This window comes from Pseudopipra pipra, chromosome 1 (genome assembly GCF_036250125.1).
Source record: "Pseudopipra pipra isolate bDixPip1 chromosome 1, bDixPip1.hap1, whole genome shotgun sequence".
Classification (NCBI taxonomy): Eukaryota; Metazoa; Chordata; class Aves; order Passeriformes; family Pipridae; genus Pseudopipra; species Pseudopipra pipra.
Window position 1 is genome coordinate 75,711,819 of NC_087549.1, and position 19,996 is coordinate 75,731,814.

General features: G+C 40.2%; 1 protein-coding gene across 2 annotated transcripts; it reads left to right on the forward strand.

Moving 5' to 3' along the window:
* The first annotated feature begins 955 nt into the window (after positions 1 to 955).
* On the forward strand, positions 956 to 13,312 carry OTULIN (OTU deubiquitinase with linear linkage specificity). 2 transcript variants are annotated; one of them, XM_064661785.1, is made up of 8 exons: positions 956 to 1,217; positions 2,730 to 3,050; positions 4,602 to 4,675; positions 5,470 to 5,564; positions 6,760 to 6,903; positions 9,043 to 9,168; positions 10,192 to 10,461; positions 11,752 to 13,312. In XM_064661785.1, exons 1-8 carry the CDS (start codon positions 973 to 975, stop codon positions 11,944 to 11,946), a joined length of 1,470 nt encoding a protein of 489 aa, XP_064517855.1. In that variant the 5' UTR covers positions 956 to 972; the 3' UTR covers positions 11,947 to 13,312. The 2 variants fall into 2 exon arrangements, with proteins under 2 accessions (XP_064517855.1, XP_064517865.1); XM_064661795.1 differs by having other exon boundaries at positions 1,115 to 1,217; positions 2,734 to 3,050.
* The last annotated feature ends 6,684 nt before the right edge of the window (positions 13,313 to 19,996 follow it).

A 19,996-nucleotide genomic window follows, 5' to 3' on the forward strand; every position in this document is an offset into this window, starting at 1 on the left:
GGGGCAAGGAAAACCTCCATTCTTTACTGGACATGGGCGGGAATATAGTTATCAAAGATGAGGAAAAGGCTGAGGTATTTAACACCTTCTTTGTCTCAGTTTTCAACAGTAAGACAGGTTGTCCTGAGGACAGCTGGCTTCTGGAGCTTGTAGAAAGAGACGAGAATCTCAACAGCCTCCCTGTAATCCAGAAGGAAACAGTGACCTACTGAGCTGCTTGGATCCCCACAAGTCTATGGGACCAGATGGGATTCTCCCAAGGGTGATGAGGGAGCTGGCGGAAAAGCTCACCAAGCCTCTCTCCATCATCTATCAACAGTCCTGGCTCACTGGGGGAGGTCCCAGATGATTGGAAGTTGGCAAATGTCACACCAATTCACAAAAAGGGCCGGAAGGAGGACCCTCCAAAACGCTCAAAGTGCAGTGGACTTTTTCTACCACAGCACAGCTTTCCGACTTTTTACTGTTCTTTTTTTTTTTTTTCTTTGTACTATCGGGCATGTTTGAGTGACATGTAATTTTGAAAGGTTTATATACTCTCTGTGTAGGTTTCTTTTCTGCCTGGAGTTTAATAAAGGCGTATGAGAACTTGGTGATGCATTTTTTTGGTCCGGGACGCGAGATTTCCAGCCTCTGACAAGCCCCCTACGATGGCTGCCACATGCATCTGCATCCTTAACAGCATCTGGGCTTCCCCGCTAGTAATTTCCTACGGAGCATCTGACAGCCGGAAGGCAACTCGTTTCTGCCCTCTCCTATTTATTGTCTTCGACTTTGGGGGTTGTCATTTAACTCCTTTTATTTCACGCGGGTTCAGGTCGGTTAGTTTGCACTCCCCTGGCAGCCCGAGGAGCAATCAATAACCTTCCCCTCTGCCGCCGCGCTGGAGCTCGGCACCCGCGGCGCTCCGCCGCTGCATGGCAGCAGTACAAGGGGGAGAGGCGGGATGGTGCGGCCGCCCTTTCCGGCGGGATGACGCGGGCGCAGGATGCCGGCGGCCGGCGCCCCGGAAGCGCCTGCGGAGCCGCGCCGGAGCCGGGCGGGCGCTCGCTGGGTGGGTGGGGGCCAGGGCTGGCGCTGCCGGGCCCTGCCCGGGGCCCCTCCGGCATGAGCGGCCAGCGGCGGCGGGCGGGCCGGGCGGCGGCGGCGGCGGGCGGAGCGCTGCGCTCCCACGTCGGGCCCGAGCGATGCCGGGCGGGACAGAGCGCGGCGGAAAGGTGAGGCCTCCCCCTCGGCTGTGCGGGCGCGGGCACAGGTAGCCGTGTGCTGCGCTAAGCCTGGGGCGTCCTTCCCCGAGGAGCAGGGATGGGAAGAGTCGGAACGTGGGGTGCGACTCTGCGTGTAAAGCAGCGTGGCCAGCGGGTCGAGCTGCGGTGATGCTGCCCCTTTCTAACTCTGCTGCATCCAGCTGTGGGGTCTCTAGCGCGGGAAGGACATGGACTTGTTGGAGCGAGTCCAGAGGAGAGCCAACAAGTTGATTAGAGGGCTGGAGCACCTCTTCCGTAAGGAAAGACTGAGAGAATTGGGTTTGTTCAGCCTGGAGAAGAGTTTGGGGTGATCTAATTGCGACCTTCCAGTAGCTGAAGGAAGCCTACAAAAAAGATGGAGAGAGACTTTTTAAGGCATATAGTGACAGGACAAGGGGGAGTGATTTCAAACTGAAAGAGGGGAGGTGAGGCACTAGAACAGGTTGTCCACAGAAGCTGTAGATGCCCCATCCTTGGAAGTGTTCAAGGCCAGATTGGAAGGAGCTCTGAGCAACTTGGTCTAGTGGAAGGTGTCCCTGCCCACAGAAGGGGGATTGCAACTAGGTGATATTTAAAGTCCCTTCCAACCCAGGCCATTCTGTTGTTCCATGAACTCTAGTCCTGAGCTGTGCTGTGGGACTGCTTGGTACACAGCAGGGCTTGTGTGCCAAAGGGCACTAACGTCTGTTGTTTACAGATGTTGCAACAAAGGTTTGTTGCAGATGGGTGGCTTTGACCTGGAGATGGAAATATGTTGTTCAGTTTTAAGGTGTACAGAGTGGATATTAAGATTCTGAGTTCAGAGGTGACCAGCTGAGGTAGCAATGAAGTGTCTAGGACATGAATGTAGCAACTGCAAAGCAACCCATAACTTTTGGGGAGGTTTATGCGTCAGTTTAAGATAAATATCTCTGAAAATCTGCTATGTGGTCACATCCAAAACCTTTGGAGAGCTTGCTAGAATGGGTCGTAGAAATCCTGTCTTGATACCTTGGGCATCATATTGGATATGATATGGATTCCAATGCATATTGGAAGGCATAAAGATTGGAAACTTTTGCACTAAGCATAATCCTGATGCAATGGAAGTTTCACATTGCAGCAGGTGCATTTGTAAAAATCCTTGTCTTGCAGGACTGAAACTTGTTTTATTGGGATTTCTTTTAATCCTCAGGTTTTTAGATGATAATGCACCTTGAGAGCAGCAGGTGTTCAGTCAGTGCACTAATTCTAGTGCGAGTTGTGTTTGAGAAGCTGGCACAGCTTAGCCTTGGTAATAAGCAGAATTGAAAATAGCTTGGGAGCTGTCCTATTTTACTGAACTGTTCTGAATTTAGTTGTTGGTTTTGAAAAATTTGTGTAGGCTCTGAATCCTTAGATTTACTCATTAGAATTACTATTAAAATATTGTAGTTTTCTTAAAACATGTGCTTTTGTCCTTCTGTGAGAGCTGCTCTTCATATATTTCTCCATTCTTCAAAGACAGGATAATTTTCAAGGGTGGATGACAGAACCAACTGGCCTTTCTGCAGCTGCAGAGCAGAGTGTTCCCACACAGCTGATGAAGCATAAAAAGGAAGTTAGTGTTGCTTCTGAGGAACTTGGTTCGGCAAATGCGGCTACAGACCAGAAAGAGCAAAATACATCAGAAATAAGTAAAGACTATGTATACAGAAGTAGTGGGAGACCTGAGAAGACAGAAATTATTAAATCACTTGTGACAGATCAGGATGAAGCTAGAAACTGTGAACTGTATCTACCTGCATCTAGCCACTGTTCAGCAGTGGAGTCACCTGAGGAAAGGTGAGGATTTTTTTTTTAATATATTAATAGTTTTTCTGTAGAAAGGGAGGGGTACTTTCAGTTCATGAAGGTAAATTTCTTGGGAAAATTAGTTAATGGTTTAGTGAGATAGGTCTAAATGTCACATCTTAAAATTTGAAGGCCACCTTCACCCTTTAGATAAATTTTTGTTTATTTTTGTAGTTTATTAGTGGCTTCTTTCTCCATCTAATGGAATAACTGTGGAGTAGTGTGTTTAGTATCTCCCATATCTATTGTTTCTCTTTTAATTGATAATTATTTAGTATTGTTACAGAAGAGATTTCAAGCAGTTACTTGAGCACTTGAGTAAAAACTAAACTGTGGTTTGATATGACAGCATAGTAGATGAGTTTCCTGCTATTAACCTATATTGGTCTTTATACTAAACGTTTTTTTTCTTCTCATGGGAAATATATGCAAATTATTTGAGTAAGCTGGTTTGGATATAAAGAAACAGAAATACAGTGCCATCATTTAGCAGTGTATCCAGCTTTCTGCATTAAACCCTTTCTTGCAGTCTTCCTCTCTTAGTAGTGTAAGGGGATGGGGCAGGGTCGCTGCCTTAATTTCTTCCTGGTCTTTTACAAGCACACTGTATTTGGGGTTTCTGAGTGGTAGAGTAGAAGCTACTAGTAGTGGTGGGCGATAAATAAAAACCTGATAGCTTTTTCTGCACATGTGCTTTCTTCAAAATACAGACTTTAAGTGTAAGTTTTTTTTAGTGATAAACCTAAATGATACTAATAAGTTTGGTGGTGTATGTTTTTTTGAAGTATTTTAACTGCGAAACTGATTATTTTTTGAAAGTTTATTTGCTAGATGTAATTATATGATAAATGACACTTAGAATCATGTTTAAAGATTTATGTTTTTGAATGTGCAATTTACAGTCAGTTTTTTGACCATTGCATGGGCCTCATTTTTCTCAGTAACATTCACATCCAAGCTGTGAGATCTCTTTGTGTTAATGCTAAGCTATACATAGAAACAATAGTCTTGTTGGCCACCATTTCCTCCCTGATGATCATAACTTGGCTTCAGAATGTCTGTAGGCTCAAATAGAGATATTTGATTCTTAAGACAACGTACCTTCAAATGTTTGTCTGGATTTCAGCTAGCCTGTATGCTGCAGTTTGGATCATGTTAGAACTTCTTTGACTTAGTAACATTCAAACCAGCTGCAGACAGTTCATTACTTTTCGTCATATTCTGTTGTGTTCTGCTCACTACTGGGCAGGTTGCTCAGTCCCAGTGGTGTGTAGATACAAAGCTCTGTTGAGTAATGGGTTCTTAGTTGCATGCATAGGTGGTGTTACTCATATATGCAGCAAAAAGGCATGTTGGCTTGTGTCTTTTGCAAATTCATTTAAGAGCCAATGTTGCTTCTATGAAAATGTGTAAGATGGAAAGCAAATTCAGTTAAAAAAATAATTGTAGAAAGACTGCAGTACTTGCCTGAGTTGTAAAAAGGTTGAAAAAGAGTGTAAGATTTGTGCTGTTACATGAGGTATGTGTTAATTTTTATTGCAGTGAGGAGGACATGTATCGTGATGCAGAAGAAATAGAGAGAGAGAAAATACTACTTCGTGAGGCAAACTCTTCAGGTACAATTGAACTTTGTGTGAAGTGCTGCAGTTCACTGTAGCACTAATTTGTGATGTTTTGACACCCTCATTTCCAAGGACTTCTGTGCACAGATGTCTGTGTGCAATAGAAGTTACTTATCATGACTGAGTACATTGTACAGTTTAATACACAAAAAGATCAATTTAATGTAAAATTAGTTGGTCTTAGTGTATTATTTCTGTGTTTATGTAGTTACTTGACAAGAGAATGTTAATTCTTTGAAAAGCAGTCACAACCTATATTACAAGTAAATGTTGTGCTTGAAAATTACCGGTTCAATAGTCGTCATAGCAGCATCTGTTGCTTCGATGCCTTGTTAACCTTAGTGCTATATGTTTTGAAATGAAAGCTGTTGGGATTCCGAGACAAAACTGTATGTCTTCTTTCTACTGTTGTCACTGACTTATTCAGAAAGGTCTGTCATCTTTTTCCCTGATAGTTTGGCTGCTTTCTGAAGAGAGAAAGTTTTGTGAAATATTTTTCTGCTTGCTAAGAAAATGAAGAGTACTTCACTAATTTCTACAATATTTGCAGAAGAGAGGACCAGAGTGTTCTGTTTTGTTGGAGGCAAAAAAATTATTTTTCTTCACGTGTAATTTTTCAGAGCAAGCTGTTTTTTTCCCCTTCCATGCTAATAATTAGTAGCTGTAAGTTGTTCTGCCAGTTTTGTTTGGCACTAAGATTATTTTAAAGTGATAGTGTATTTAGAAATTTGACACACTTTCTACCTTGTTCTGTTTTTTGTATAATGTTACCTATTCTATTTTGACAGAATATAAACTAAGTGTTTCACCTGAAATGGACATCATGGAGTATTGCAGAAAAGAATGGAGAGGAAACACACCAGTAGCAAAAAGGATGAGAAAGGTAGCAGTTCTATTTTTGTTGAATTTCATTAGGCTTTTTTTTTCATTTGTATGTTTGCTAGGTGATTTCCTATGGGATCAATCTTTAAGACAGGAAATGCAGCAGCAGTGTTTTACATCGTCAGGTCTTAGAAGTGGCTGATAAGTGGAAGATGCTTTTTGCACTCATTCCAAATGTGTTTTTAGTAAGGGTACTTGCTGATAGTGTAGGGATTTGATTAATACTGTTCTTCTTTACTGTTTTTAATTGAAGTTTTATATTTTGTTTATTGTCATGAAATGCTAATTTTGTGGACTGTTGAAATGCAGAGCAGATTACCAAATTTTTGGACAGAAAGCAAATAACCAAAGTTGATGAATTGCATGATTTTTAAGGTGGGGAGGTTTAATGAGTAGGCATTGGGTTTTCTTAAATTTTTCCTGAATTTTTTTTTTCCAGTTTTTGAACTAGTGTTCTTATATTAATCTTGAGCTAGAGTAGTAGAAAATTTGAAAATTTAGTGATATGTATGAGTAAACATAATGAATAAATAAATAAAAAGATGCCACCTTGAAGAGATTACTAAGAAATACAGACAACACAGGGTATTGGCTCTTGCTAGGTTAGCTGGGGAGACATGTTGAGCTTTGGAAGTTTCATTTCAACATTGTGGCTTCTGCTAAAACTGTGTATATGGGAACAGCAGGGAGGGAACAAATGGGCTGAGGCAAGTGTCAAGATATTTCAGTGTAAACACAAATGTTCCCTGAGGCAGAAGCAAGCTACATGTGACATGTGTTGGGTAAGTAGCATTAACTATTTCTGATACTTCTTGTAAACATGATAGGTAGCCTTGTGTGTGTGTTTATGTGGTTTTTTTTGGAAACCTAGGTGAGTTAGCTACCCATATTTCAATGATGTTCATATTCTGTCATCAAACAAATACTTCAGCCAATTATCTACTTAGATTTCTTTGGTTTCTTGTTTGTTTTTCAGCAGAACTAGGGAAGTGGGTTTTTTTCCGAAGCATAATTTGTGACATAAAAGAATTTGAACTTCCAAAATGGGTGGTGGGTCAAATGTTTTGGGTTTTTTTTTTTTTGAAAATAGCATTAGTTATTTGGATGCTAATATTCCAATATTTTTTACACTACAATGTGTGACCTTAAAGTGTTTTATTAATGCTTTCACATTATTTGGGTTTTGTGTTTTTTAGGGATATGAAGCAGTTGCTCAGAAGTTTGCATCTATACGAAGAATACGAGGTGATAACTATTGTGCTTTCAGAGCAACTCTTTTCCAGGCATTAAGCCAAGCTACCCAGTTACCAGGCTGGCTGCAGAGTGAGGATTTGACAATGGTATGTCTCAAACTCTGATCTTCTTCCAGTAGAGGAATATTTGTTCTTACCTATTTGGTAATTTTATGATCTTGTTTCTCTGTTATGCTCACTTTTCAATATCCTTTGAACTGAGAAGTTTTAGTGTCCAATATTGTTTGTGCACAGTGATTCTTTCACCTTGGAATTGAGTCCAGCTGCCCTTAGTTTCCAATTTGTAATGTATATAAATGTTACTGTAGTGCTGACTGTAATGTAACTTGTCTGTCTTCATCTTGCTCTCTTGGTTTCTTCTTACTGCATTACATCAAAATTATCATGTGTGCCATACATGGTTTTTCTAGGAAGTGGAATAGTAAATTGGGTGCTGTAGGCTTTTCAGAATGCGTGTAATTACCTGTGTCTTAAATGTTACTTAAAATAAGCTTAAGAGCAACTCCACCCTGACATGAAGAACAGTTCTTATGGAGCACTGATGTGCAAGCAAAGCAAGGTGTCTTCCTAAGAGCAGAAGAAGAATATTGCAGAATTTGTCTTGTGTCAACAAAGTCCATTTGGTGGTATTGGTGAACATGGAAGAAACATGTGAGAAGCTGCCTACACAGGAGTGACACACCTCAGAAGAGTAAGGTTCCACTTGTCAGGATGCTCCTGGGAGTGTAAATGGTGAATGCCTGATGCAGACTCTGTGTGTAGCAGTCCAGGTAGAATCACACTGCTCTCGCTATTTTTCTGTATAACTTTAGAGGCCATTTTAAAATTTCTCATTGTGGTCTCTATCATTGTTAATTAAACATCTCCTGATATGTTTTTGTAATTACTGATAAAAATAGTTCTATGAATGTTTTAGTGAAGCAGTAAGTACATCGCGAAATGGTTTTTTTTTAATAAAAAAACACATTTCTCAGCTGACAACCATTTCCACATTATCACATTAAAGAACATAGTTTCCCAGTGCTCTCTTAAAGAGTGTGCAAACTTTTTTTAAAAATGACGTACTTTACAGTTTTTAATGATATTCATCTTTTTTTCTTCCTGCTGGTTCATAGAGGAAAATGTGTCATATGATAATTAACATTTTTTAAAAAAGGCACAACTACAAACCCAACTGACTGAAATGGTAAAGTACTATGCAGCAAAGCAGAAGGCGTGTAGGATAAATGCGTGTAGTGACAAGTACAGTATTGCCAGTATATAGCTGGTAGTACAAATTCGTCAGTTTTTTGGTGTTTTGTTGTTTTTAATTTTAAATGGTGTTTACATGCACATTTCTAGTTGTAAAAGTTACTGGCACGTAATTTTTGATTACTTTGTTTTATGTGTCCTGTTAGCATAGGATGCCAGGCTGGAGGGGGAAGATCTGTGTGTATCTGGCACATATTTCGTTGCCACATATTTGGAATCCTGATAAAATGAAAACTGGCTAGTAATGGCTGATGGCATGTGTGTTGCTCTAGCCAAATATTTAATTCATTGTGAGATGCAAGGTGGTCTTCCAGTTCTAGTGTTAAAAGGGGTTAATAGATGAGGATAAAAAACTGGACGTGCAATTGCAAGGATGTCCTTAAAGAGAAGTGTAAAAGCTCTTAACAGGTGTAGCTCACGAGCAGTAAAAGAGGCAGTTCTGAGGCTAAAACATGATCTGATGCATCAACTAATTCCCAGGTTGTTTTCTTCTTTAATAAAAAACCTGTCATAGAGTGCTTGAATTATGCTCTCTGAAAAGGAAATGTAATTTGTGTGTCCTGGACAAAGTAGTTTGCAGTCCACCAAGACTTCTGGATTATGTGGTGCCGTCGTTGTCTCTTCTGCTGGTTTAGGGACACATTGAAACACAGTCGCTGTCATCTATCTCCTGGTGGGAGGTTGTTTTAATTAAAAAAAATAAAAAAATGCACGAGTAACTTGGTGATTAATTTTTCCAGTGCTTAGGTGTTTTGTTGATCTGTAAATAGTAATAGACCAATATTCTGACTGTTACCCAAAAAATATAAAGAGACAGTTGTGTCTGGTTATGATCATCTTACTGTGACATCTGTTCAAAAGAACATATAAGGGATTGTTTTAAGGTGCAAAATTTTAGAAAAAAAGTAAAATATGCAAGTTAGTGGCTTTCCCTTTCCAGACTTTTGACTTAAGCTCCCTTCCCTCAACTTCCAGCTTCCTGAAAACTTGCTGAACAAGTATGACTGGATCAAGCAGTGGCAGCTAAAACAGAAACTGGGCAAGAAGATGGGAGAAATAAGTGATGAAATTAAAGAATATTTAATACTTCTAAGGAAAAAGGTTGGAAAAGTATTTTTTTTATTCTTGGTCATTTACAAATAAAAAAAATGTCAAAGATTTTTGAATGTGGTGAATTTAGCATAAGGATGCTTTCAGGAGTGAAAGTCACTTTTCCGTATGTATACTGCAAAAAAGTCAAGTAAAGAATGTCTGTTCAGATATGTGAGAGATGTGTGATCTTTCACTGCTTGCAATAGCCCGATGCTGGAAATATTGTGCAAGCAGCTCTGCAGAAAACTGTTAGACAGGTTTCAATGAAGAAATCAATGTATCAGAGTAACTTTTTGCCTCTATTATTTCTTGTATTTATTTGAAGGAATGATATATACTATGGATAAATCCTGTTGCTATCTAGAACAGGTCAAGGAAAGAAAAATACAGAACAAAACTGAAGTAATATCAAAGGAGTAGGTTTTCTTCCATTTTTATACGCTTTTATTCTAGGTTAGCATCACAGGAACATGATTGTGCCCTTTCAGTGTTGATTCTGTATTACCTAGCCCCATGCCTTCTCCCTCTAGGAACTCTGGAACCTATTGAAAAAACTTCAACTGTTCCTGTCTTACTGTGAATGCATATTGTCTTTTTATGAAGGTTTTTAAGAGTATTTTAAAGGCTGCATTCAAGCAGTTCGAGGGCTGGACTGAAATACGTATTCTGAGTAACAGAAATATAAAGAATATTAATTATGTACGATTTATGGTACAGAAACAAAAAGGCTATTATCTTACTGCTTATTGTCCCATGACAGTATTTTTTCTGCCATCTTGCAACAATTTCCAGCATACCCTCCTTTTACTTTGCTTAAGGACCAATTAAAACAAAATCAGACTAACTGAGCCTGACCTTGATAAGGCTACAATTGCGGAAATATTCTTGTTTGTTTCTAAAAAGGCACAAAACCCTTTGTAAATTAAATTCTGAGTGCCTGTACTGAGCATCTGACAAATCACAAGTGCTTTTTGCAGCTCTTGCACGGTGACGGCTATTAATTTGTTGTGTGATGGTTTGTTTTTTTTTTAGTGGAGGAATATAAGTGAAATCAAGGATCCCATTGAAAAACAAGAAGCTTGTGATAAATTGTTTAAAAATGAAGAGGAGGAATACAGTCTCTATGAAGCACTGAAGTTTTTGATGCTTAATACTGCAATTGAATTATACAACGATGATAAAAATGGAAGGAGAGTGCCTGTCTTCTCCTGGTTACTGTTTGCACGGGATACATCTAGCAACCCTTGTCAGCTAATGCATAATCACTTGAATCATATTGGTCACACTGGAGGCCTTGAACAAGTAAGGAGAGATTGTTCTCATAGTGTTATTTTTCCTGTTTTGAACATTTTAGTTTCAAGTGGTTTAAGAAATCACCCAGCTTTTGTTGGGCTGGCTAAATGGAATGGTGTAGTGTCTGGTCTTTTGTTGGGAACAGTATATTAGAACTGCTTGCTTGTAGTGAGGGTTGGTAAAGACCCTCCTTTTAAATGCTGGATTCTGTCTGGCAGGTGACAGGTACCATTCTTTGGAAATAGGGTTTTCTGTTAATAGAACACTTGCATGAATCTCTTAACTGTTAGCTTTTTAAAAAATATCATCATAAAAGCTGATACTCAAATTATGAAGAGAAGATCACATGTAGCACATATATGTGGTGAATTCTGATAAGCTAATGACAATTAGTATTATACGTGGCATAAATGGTACACATATCACAAAAAAAACCCCAAACCAAAGTGCAGTAGTTAATAAGCTGAATAGTCTGAAAGATTTTAGAAACATCCGTTTTAAAAAAATCCCATTGAATACTTTGCAAGTGGGATACTGCACTTAAATTCACTACTTAATTATAGACAGTAGAAGCATGGAAGTATTGTGTTTTGTTTCTGTTTATTGTCTTAAAAATCTGACAACTATAGTATAGATGAGACAGTTTGCTGCTACTCTTAAATTAAGTGATTCATTGGTGACTTTTTTGCTGCTCGGTTTATTCAAGAAGTTATATCACCTGTTTTTGTGCTGACTAGATTTGTTTATTTCAGCAATATTCTTTGTAAATTGTTATTTAGAACAGGGTATGCTTGCCACTGTAGTAGACAAGATAGAAGATTTTTTTCAACTTCTTTCTCTGAATTCCTTCTCCTGTCAACAGGTTGTAAGGGCTTTCCGTTTACTTTTTATTTGGCTGGAGAGTTCAGAGTATCCTCTAAGTGTGAAATGATGATTGCTTGAAACCTGCTGTTCCCTGGTTTAGTGAATTAGCAGGATGAGTACTGATACAAGAGAACGTCTTTCCTGCTTGTTTGTGGTGGAAGGGAAGTTCAGATTCTCTGTGTAAAGTAGCTTTCTTTAGGATTAATATCCTACTATGCCACTGTGGGTCTGAAGAGCTTCATGTTAAGTGCATGTTATCATAGAGATATATGATTGAGATACTGAAGTAGAGATGTTCATGTGAATGCATTCTCACTTCGTAATTTTTTCTTTGAAAAATTACATCTGATAGGTATTACTTTTGTAGTTTTATGAGAAAAATCTTGTAAAAAGTATGTTTAATTTTACACATATATTTGTTTTCTTGCAATGTAGGTGGAAATGTTTCTTCTTGCTTATGCTCTGCAGTATACCATCCAAGTGTATCGGCTCTATAAATATAGCACTGATGAATTCATCACACTTTATCCCAATGACCCGGAGGAGGATTGGCCTGTGGTGACTCTCATAACTGAAGATGACAGACATTATAATATTCCAGTCAGAATGTGCCAAGAGACAATGCTATAAACAAGTGGTTTTTGGCAGACAAATATGTGCTGCTTATTGAGGTTTCCAGGGCTGTTTTGAAATGGGACAGTGACAAAATCCACACTATTAAATCTACAACAACTTGAAATCTGTGTTTTGGAAGTTGACATCTGAAAAGAAATATCAAGTAGGTATTATCTTAAATAGTAAATGTTTCCCAAGCATGGCTTTTGTTGTCCGTTTAGAAAGGAAAAAGGAAAAGAAACTTCTGTAGTCTTTTTTTTTTTTTTTTGAAGGGCTTACTCTGAAAAAACTATAGATTTATTTCTTTTAAGAAGGCTAGTGAGGCTCTGGGGTAAGAAAGTAAGGGGGTAATGTCCTGGCTGGTATTTTTAATGGTGCTTAGAAGCAATTATAGAAATCTTGGATCTTGGGAAGGAATATAATTCTTTTGCAGTTGGAATTTAATGCCTGCCACGATTTATGCTATAAGAGAGATGTTACTTAAAGTTTTCTAATGCTTTGGGTTTATTTTTTCTACATGAGCATCTCATATTTAAAAGCCAGTTATCTGTTACACTCATTTTCAGTGTAACAGACAACCCCTGGAGAGGAACATGGCAAATGTAATAAAGGAGTATAAAAGTTTAATAGTGGGTCACAGAATTCCTGCTCAAGTTGTGATAGCTGATAAGAGATAACCACATGCCTGTCAACTTCCATGTCTGTTCACATTATTGTTCCAGTAATGTTAAACCCCACTGGCAGCTGCTGTGGAGATCATGACGATTTTAATTTGTCCAGGGAGTGCAGTAGATGGAAATAAACTTCTGGTGCAGCTTACTCCTCCCAAGAGTGGTGATGTGGGAGGTTCTCTTTCTGCTTACAATTATTCATTATGCTTTAAACTGAAAGAATACAGCATGTATCAGATGCTGGGAGTGCTAAAAAAAACCTTAAAAAAATCATTAAATAACAAAGCATTCAGCTTTTAGGTTAAAGTGGAAATATGCCCTACAGAGAACTCTTGAAACAAGAGAGTGAAAGCTGATTTAACTGAAATGCTGGTCATAGGCAGTTCACTTGGCTTCTCTTAGAAGGCCGCCTTATATAAACAGGATAAGATGATAAAAACTATTCATTTGAATATTCTGGAGGAGATGGTGTGCAAAAGTTTTCTGCTTTGTTCTGTGTGAAATTAATTTAACTATTATTGTGAAAGGTAATTACACAATGAGAAGATGTATTCACTATGTTCTAAAATGTGTTTTATACACAAGTTAATGAGGTTTATCATGTACTCAGTGTTATATTTGTCATGTTGTCTTTGCCTTTTAAAACAACTAGTTTGTTACTGAACATTTCTGGGAGCTACAAGGGAATAGAAATAAACTTAATAAATTAATCTGACAGTATTTTGTTTCTTGTTTTATGGCCTGTTCTCTGTCTTGCTTTATATTTTTGATGTTTTCATTTTGAAATCCATGTTAAAAAGTTAGTTTGTTCTTGAACACTACAAAGCATACTAACCTATGTAAAAGCAGTAATTATTGGCTTTGCTGCTTGTACATGGGCAGCAAAAGCAAATAATTCCCTGAATTGCTGTTGTCCAAGAAAAGCTGAAGAGGAAAGAAAAATAAATCAGCTTTTGCAACTCACTTAACCCTGATAAAAAAGTTGAAGTTATCATTTAAATAACTGAAATTATCTAATTGTGATATATTCTTGAGATTAAAATTTAACACCTCTTTGAAAAAGGCCATGTTGTCACACATTTAGGGCAGTGGCTCTGAAAGTATGACAAAAGCTCCAAAGCAGAGGCTTTTTAGAGGCCAAGTTTGCAGCCATTAGGTATGAAAACAATTCACATAATTGACTTGTATCTTGAAGGCAGGATGGGGTACAAGATACTTAAGTCACATATAGTGTGTATTTTTCACTAAAGACTGTTGCTGTCTACACAGAGCTTTTATTTTGTCTTTATTCTGTTTCTTAGTAAGAAGCATGTTATCAAGTTAATCCTTCAGCTTCTTTCCTTTGGTGGAAGAGTACAGCAGAAGTTCTTTGTGTGAAGGAAAGGAGAAGTTGCATTGCTGTACCATGTGGGAATATTTGGCTGTCGGCAGAGAGATGTGCTGAAGTGGTGCTGCAGCAGCAATTTAGCAAAGCTCAGACTGAGTATGGCTCTGGGAAGCCTGATGTGGTGTTTTGTGGGAGCTCACTCCAGGACCTGATGTATTCGGTTCAGGACTGTGACTTTATTCAGATAGTTGAGTCAAAGCTTGACCAAATCTTGGCCAAGTTTCTTTTTGTGTGGCAGCAACAGCCCTCTCATCAAAAACTAGTGAACGAGAGTGGAGAGCAAAGTGAGAACTTTTATTTCATATGAATGGTGGACATGGTCATACATCCCTTTGTAGGTGTTAAGTGAAGGGGTGATAAGGAGCTCTTGCTTTGCACATCAAGTGCAGGGCTCAATTTGTCATCTCACGTCCCTCGTATATAATAGTGTCGGTTGTGTAGCCCCTGCATCTTGTTTTCTTCTGGACATAATTGCCATTTGTTTTCCCAGTACACTAGCTGGCAGGATAGGCCCAAGAATGTCTGAAGAGGGCCAAATATACTTCATGAATGCTCCCTTTTTTGGTAATGGTGGAAGATGACGGGTGGCATGTTCTGGAAGCTTCCTGCAATGAATATTTTTGCTGTGACGTTGACTAACGTGCTTCAAGCCAGATAGATTCAAAGAATATGTCCATTTATAAATTTTTTGAGGAGAACTTTAAGCTCTCAGAAATGGAAATGTTGTTAATTCCACAGTGCTGAAAGCGAAGCAGGGAAGGTTCAGCATGGTACAGGCCTCTCAAGGAAGGTGGCTCTCTAGTCCCTTTTCCCCAGAGCACTCATTTCTGGATAGGTGCTGATGAGTTCTTTTACTTCTATTAATAGCTTCTATTTAAGTCAATGGGATGGCAAAAAACCACCCCGAAATGTACTGAGCCATCAAAGAACTAGTCAGTACTGACTAAAAATTGTTTTGTCAGGGATGTTGGGAGAATGCTGTGGCATGCTGGGAAGGAGGGGCGTACTGAATGTGATCACCAGCTGACTCCTGCAGAGGATTCTTTGCCCAGTTTCCCCCTTTTTGGAATTGTGGGGTTTGGGGTGGTGATTTTAGACACCTGTGCACCAGGTCTTTGACATGGTATATTGCCTTTGGGCTATTGCAGCAGTGGCTGCTGCAGGTGTTGGAGTAGCTGGCCTCTCTGCACATGCTCTTTGGTGTCAAGCTTTCAGTCTGACAAATACAATTTTTTTTTTAATTGAAAAAAACTCATTTTATTAAAATTCTGTTATTACATAGGCTGAACAGAGTAGGTACTTCCCTCCCCATCTCTTTTACCTTTCTAGAATCAGATGATTCTTCAAGTGTTTGTGGCTTGCCATGATGGGACGGAATTCAGACACTGCCCTTGTTAGATCTGTTGTGCACCCACACAAATTCAAAAAAAAAAAAAAAAAAAAGGGCTACATTAATGATGAAACTAGTACTGTCCTTCTGAAACAGTCTTGTGGCATTTCACAGACCATTCGCTGGAAGTGTTCCTTTATAGCCTGCAACTGGCCCCGGTCTCTGAGTGGCCCTCTGACCCCCGCGGGGGGAGCTCGCCCTCCCCTCCTCTCCCTGTGTGCCGCCAGGTGTCACTGCAGGCCAGGGGACAGCTCAGGCTCCCTGCTGCCCAGCTGGTGGCATCCGGAGCCCTTCCTTCCCTCCCTTCCCAGGGCATAGCGAGGGCATCTGCTGACTTGCCGTTTCACCTCGGTGCTCCAGCAAACGCAAGGCGCAGTGACGGTACATAAATACCGATCGTGCTCAGGAAGTACGGTGTGAATAAAATGCTTTTTGCCTTGTGATCTAGTCATCTCAGAAGACCACGGTTTAGCAGCATCAGCTTTACCTTTATAGACCTGCATGACACAATATATTAGTTAAAATTAATAATGCATAGGTAGATGAAAGACATTTTAAAAATGTGTGGAACACTGTGAAATTAAGTGGTAAGAAATTTGAGAATTTTCATTCCTTTACATGTTCATCTTTTTGAATATCAAGAAGTTCATCTGTTTTATACCTTGAATAAGAATCTGCTGGTAGGGATTGAGATTTGTAGCAAGTCTTCTCTTTGGTTGCTGAAGTATCTGGTCTTGGTTTGTATGCATCCAAATCTTCAGGTGATGTATTGAAGCATTTGAGTCTTCACAGCCAGAATAATTCTGTAAAAGTTAGAATCTGAGACATGCTCATGAATTCTGAGCAGTGTTTCTAGGATAATTTACTCTCTCTTCAAAAACACAAGGCTATATAGTGTCAAAAATGATGTATGGTGAGAAGTGGTGAGGTTGGATTGTCAGATTGTCCAAGAGTAAATAACTTTCAAAATTTATAAACCTGTTGGTTTCCAGACATTTACAGGTGCACAAAGCATATTCTATTTTTACTGTCCTTTATATAGAGTGGAAAAAAACAATTCCAGCCATAGGTGTTTATAAAGATTTAATGTGCCTAAAAAAACCAGAATAAACATGATAATAACCTTCTATTGCTGCCTATACTATTGTTACTGAATTGCTGAGATGACAAAAATTATTTCTAGCTGAAAGATGTATTCAGTGTAAAACAGTGCATTGGTAGACTACAGGATGTAACTATAATAGGCTATATATTTAGAGATGGACCACTTGCTGGACTGTTACTGTTTCATGTTTCTGAATGTTTTCTGCATCATAAGATTTTTTTGGCTTTGCATGAAATGCAAGAGAAATGATAAATTATGTTGAGCAAGAAGCATGTACAGAATGGGCCATAAACCTGTGAAGTGTGGCCATTTCACTCAAACTCTTTCCAGAGCCCCCTTCTTTGAACAAACTGGTTTTTTTTTTTCAGTATTGCAAACATTTTGGCCTTTGTTTTAAAGCAGAAGATCTGGATGTTTTGCTTAAAGAGCTGAAAGTAAGAACCTGAGTGAGAGCCTGCTTCTTGCCCCTTCTAGACAGGTTTCTCTCTTGCTGCCAAGGTTCAGCTGCTGTGTCAGGGTGTAATGAACTGCATCGTGAGTGCACTTGCATTTTGGAGGATTGTATTCCCTTCAGGAAGCCAGCAAGCAACAGTTAAGAGAAGTTTCTATCACCTGAGTATCTCTTTTGAATTTATGGTGTTGAGGGGTGGAGGTGGGCAGAAGAATCAATAAAATTTCTTCTCTGGGCTCTTGTTATGCTGCTTGGCTAATAGGGTTGAAAACAAAGAGGGAAGGGGGGGGTTTACAACTAAACCAGCAGGAAACCTACAAAACTTCAGGGAGTTAACAGTTTATTTCCCTTGTGTTAAATAGCACATACACAGTGGCAGGCCAAGCTGCCTCCTTCTGTGAGCCTCAGACCCTTATCTTCCATTCATCCCCATCCTAAGATCATCCCCAGCAAACACCCAGCTGGAGCATCACTGGCCTCCTGCACCTCCTGCAGGTATTACCACAGGGGACTGGCACATGGCACTTATGTACTAGCTTTTAGTATCTAATATTAACGCTACTCTTAGACAATCAAGTGGTTCCATGGTGTTCATTTACTGATGAGCCCTCTTTAGAGCTCTCTTCACTCAGATGTTCTGAGTTTTGTCTCATCAAACCATGTTACAAACATAAAACGTCTTTCAATTACAAAAAATATTTTTAGAGGTAGTAGGTGAAAAAGAAAAATAAGTTGAAGCAATGCTTAGGGCTGTTTAAAGCAAATCTGTGATTGCTCCCACAATCAACCAGTTTGTAAGACTCCCAGATGAAAGATCCAGGTCCCCCCATCACCCCGTCCCATGGATGCTCATTCTGATGTGTCTGACTGCCCAAAGAGAGGATGTAAAACAACAACATGGCAAATGTGAAGGAAATAACGATGTGAAATTTCCTTTGAGGAGCCAGGATAGAAGGTGTAAGATCTGCAGTTGTGAAGGCAGTTCTGTTGCACTGCAGGGACTGTGTTAACCTTGGTGGGGCTTGCCACCAAAACTCCTGATTCTTCAAAGAGATACTGCACTGGATGATGTATGAATTAAGTACTTATTCATGGTAGGTGAGCTGAGCACAGAGCAATCTATTTTGGCTGTAGTTTTGGGAGCATGGCTCCAGCTGCCAGGAAAATGTTTCTCTGCTCATGAGACACAGGAAGATTCTTCACCTTTTATGTCACCTAGAGGAGGCCCATTTTTCACAGCTACAGAACAGCCTGCGTAGAGAGTTAATAATTACTGCTTGACTTTCTCCTGGGTTGTATCTTCCTCAGCAGCCACTCCTAGGCCTTGGTTTTCCTCCCTGCATGTCACAAAAACTGGGAGACTATTCACTGTGATCATCCAACACCTTGCTCAGAAGTGTCATTTACAGACAAGCCCCGCCAAAAGGCAACAGCAGGGCTTCTGCTCTCTTAGTGCCATACCTCTGTTAGTGTCAGTATTTTTTTACCTGTCTGTGATAAAGAGCCCTTTTCTGTTCCTTGGCATGGAATAGATCTTCCCCCACCAGTACGGATGCCATAAACCTCCAGCATAGCCATGTTCCCCCACTTTGTCAATGATTATTGGACACAAAAGCAAATGCTATGAAGCACCACCCACAAACGGGAGAGTTTCTGTGTGGGATTGGGCACTCTCTCATCTAAGGTTTTTGCATGCCCTTTGGGGAAATAAACTGGATTATATTTCAGTATATGTTGTTGATGGAAGAGCTAATTGTCATCATTACTGATGGAGGAAAAGTCAGAGGAGGGGCTGCTGATGGGAGGGAGGGAGACTTTCAAGACTACGGGTTAAAAAGGTGAATTAATAATGCTATTTGACATCATACTGCATGTATTACTTCTTACCTGCTTTGGATCAGACCCTTTCTTGCTTAGGAAGAGCAAAGTAAAGACTACAAGGTAGTTTAAGAGAAGTCAAAATCACTGCCACATGACTGTTTGCATCGTTTGGCCTTGCTCAGTCTGCTCAAAACAAAGCAGTGCAGCAGAAATTCTCAAACCTGTTTCCAAACAAGCTCTGGCTTTCCAAACCATGGGGATGTTGGCTTCCTTGGCCCTGCCCTCATAAGTGGGCATGGAGAGCTGTCAGGCACAAAGGCAGTATCTTTTTCTGAGCCCTAACGGAGCCTCTTTTTTTTTTTTTTCCATTTTTTTTTTTTAGCATGGCCTCCTGCCAGGCCAGTGCTCTGGGCATGGAGAGCTTGGACAAGGTCAGGGCACGCTCTGTGCAAGTGGCCATGGGACAGCAGTGGCGGGTGCCAGCAGCTAATGAGTGTGTGCCTGTGGGCGGTGAAGGGAGTTATCATCTGCTGGTGTAGATGACCTAATTATATTCCCTGCCCCACTCAGCATTCCCAGTCTCGGGCAGGAATGTGACCAGACATAAGCTGATCCTTTCTTTAGCCATGGCTGGAGATCGAGAAGGGGGAGCTGGCCATGGCAAGAGCCACAGCCAGTTCAAGTTCTCCAAAAGGTCCCCTGGACAGCCCTGCACCGAAGTCCAGGAGAAACAGAGCTCCTGTTCCCAGCACTATCAAAGGGAAGATGGGACACACCCTGCAGAGGCCAGGAAACTGCCAACCCCTGCACTGTACTGGGGATGTGGCCACAGATGCCAGTGGGATGGGAAGGTGGTCATGGAGCTCCAAGGAGAGGAGACAAGAGGAAACAGGAAGGAATTGATGGGCTGACAAGAGGTGGGGAATCCTAAGGCTGCCTGAAACTGAAAGCAGTATGAGAGGAGGTCATTTTGTGGGCTGGAGAAGTTGGGCTTCTCTCTGAGAGCATAGTCTGCGTCTCTGCTGTGGGCCAGCATGAGGAGAGCTGAGGCAGCAGTGTCCCAGGGGGGTCATGAGGAAAATATGAGCAAAGCCCAACCATCGTACCTCTCCAAGGCCATTTTAAAAACAGTGGCTGCTCAAGTGTCAAATCAGGAGAGACATTAAAAGCTGTGATCCCATAGTCAGTCTTCTGGCTAGCCCTGGGTGGCTCAGATTTGGTCATTTGGGAGAACATGTTC

Bases quoted from the DNA above. Each gene is read 5' to 3' on its own strand.
- OTULIN (XM_064661785.1), top strand. From the start codon at position 973: ATGACGCGGGCGCAGGATGCCGGCGGCCGGCGCCCCGGAAGCGCCTGC. The intron at 6,904-9,042 runs GTATGTCTCAAA...CTCAACTTCCAG, and splicing joins AGAGTGAGGATTTGACAATG to CTTCCTGAAAACTTGCTGAA. The intron at 9,169-10,191 runs GTTGGAAAAGTA...TTTTTTTTTTAG, and splicing joins TAATACTTCTAAGGAAAAAG to TGGAGGAATATAAGTGAAAT.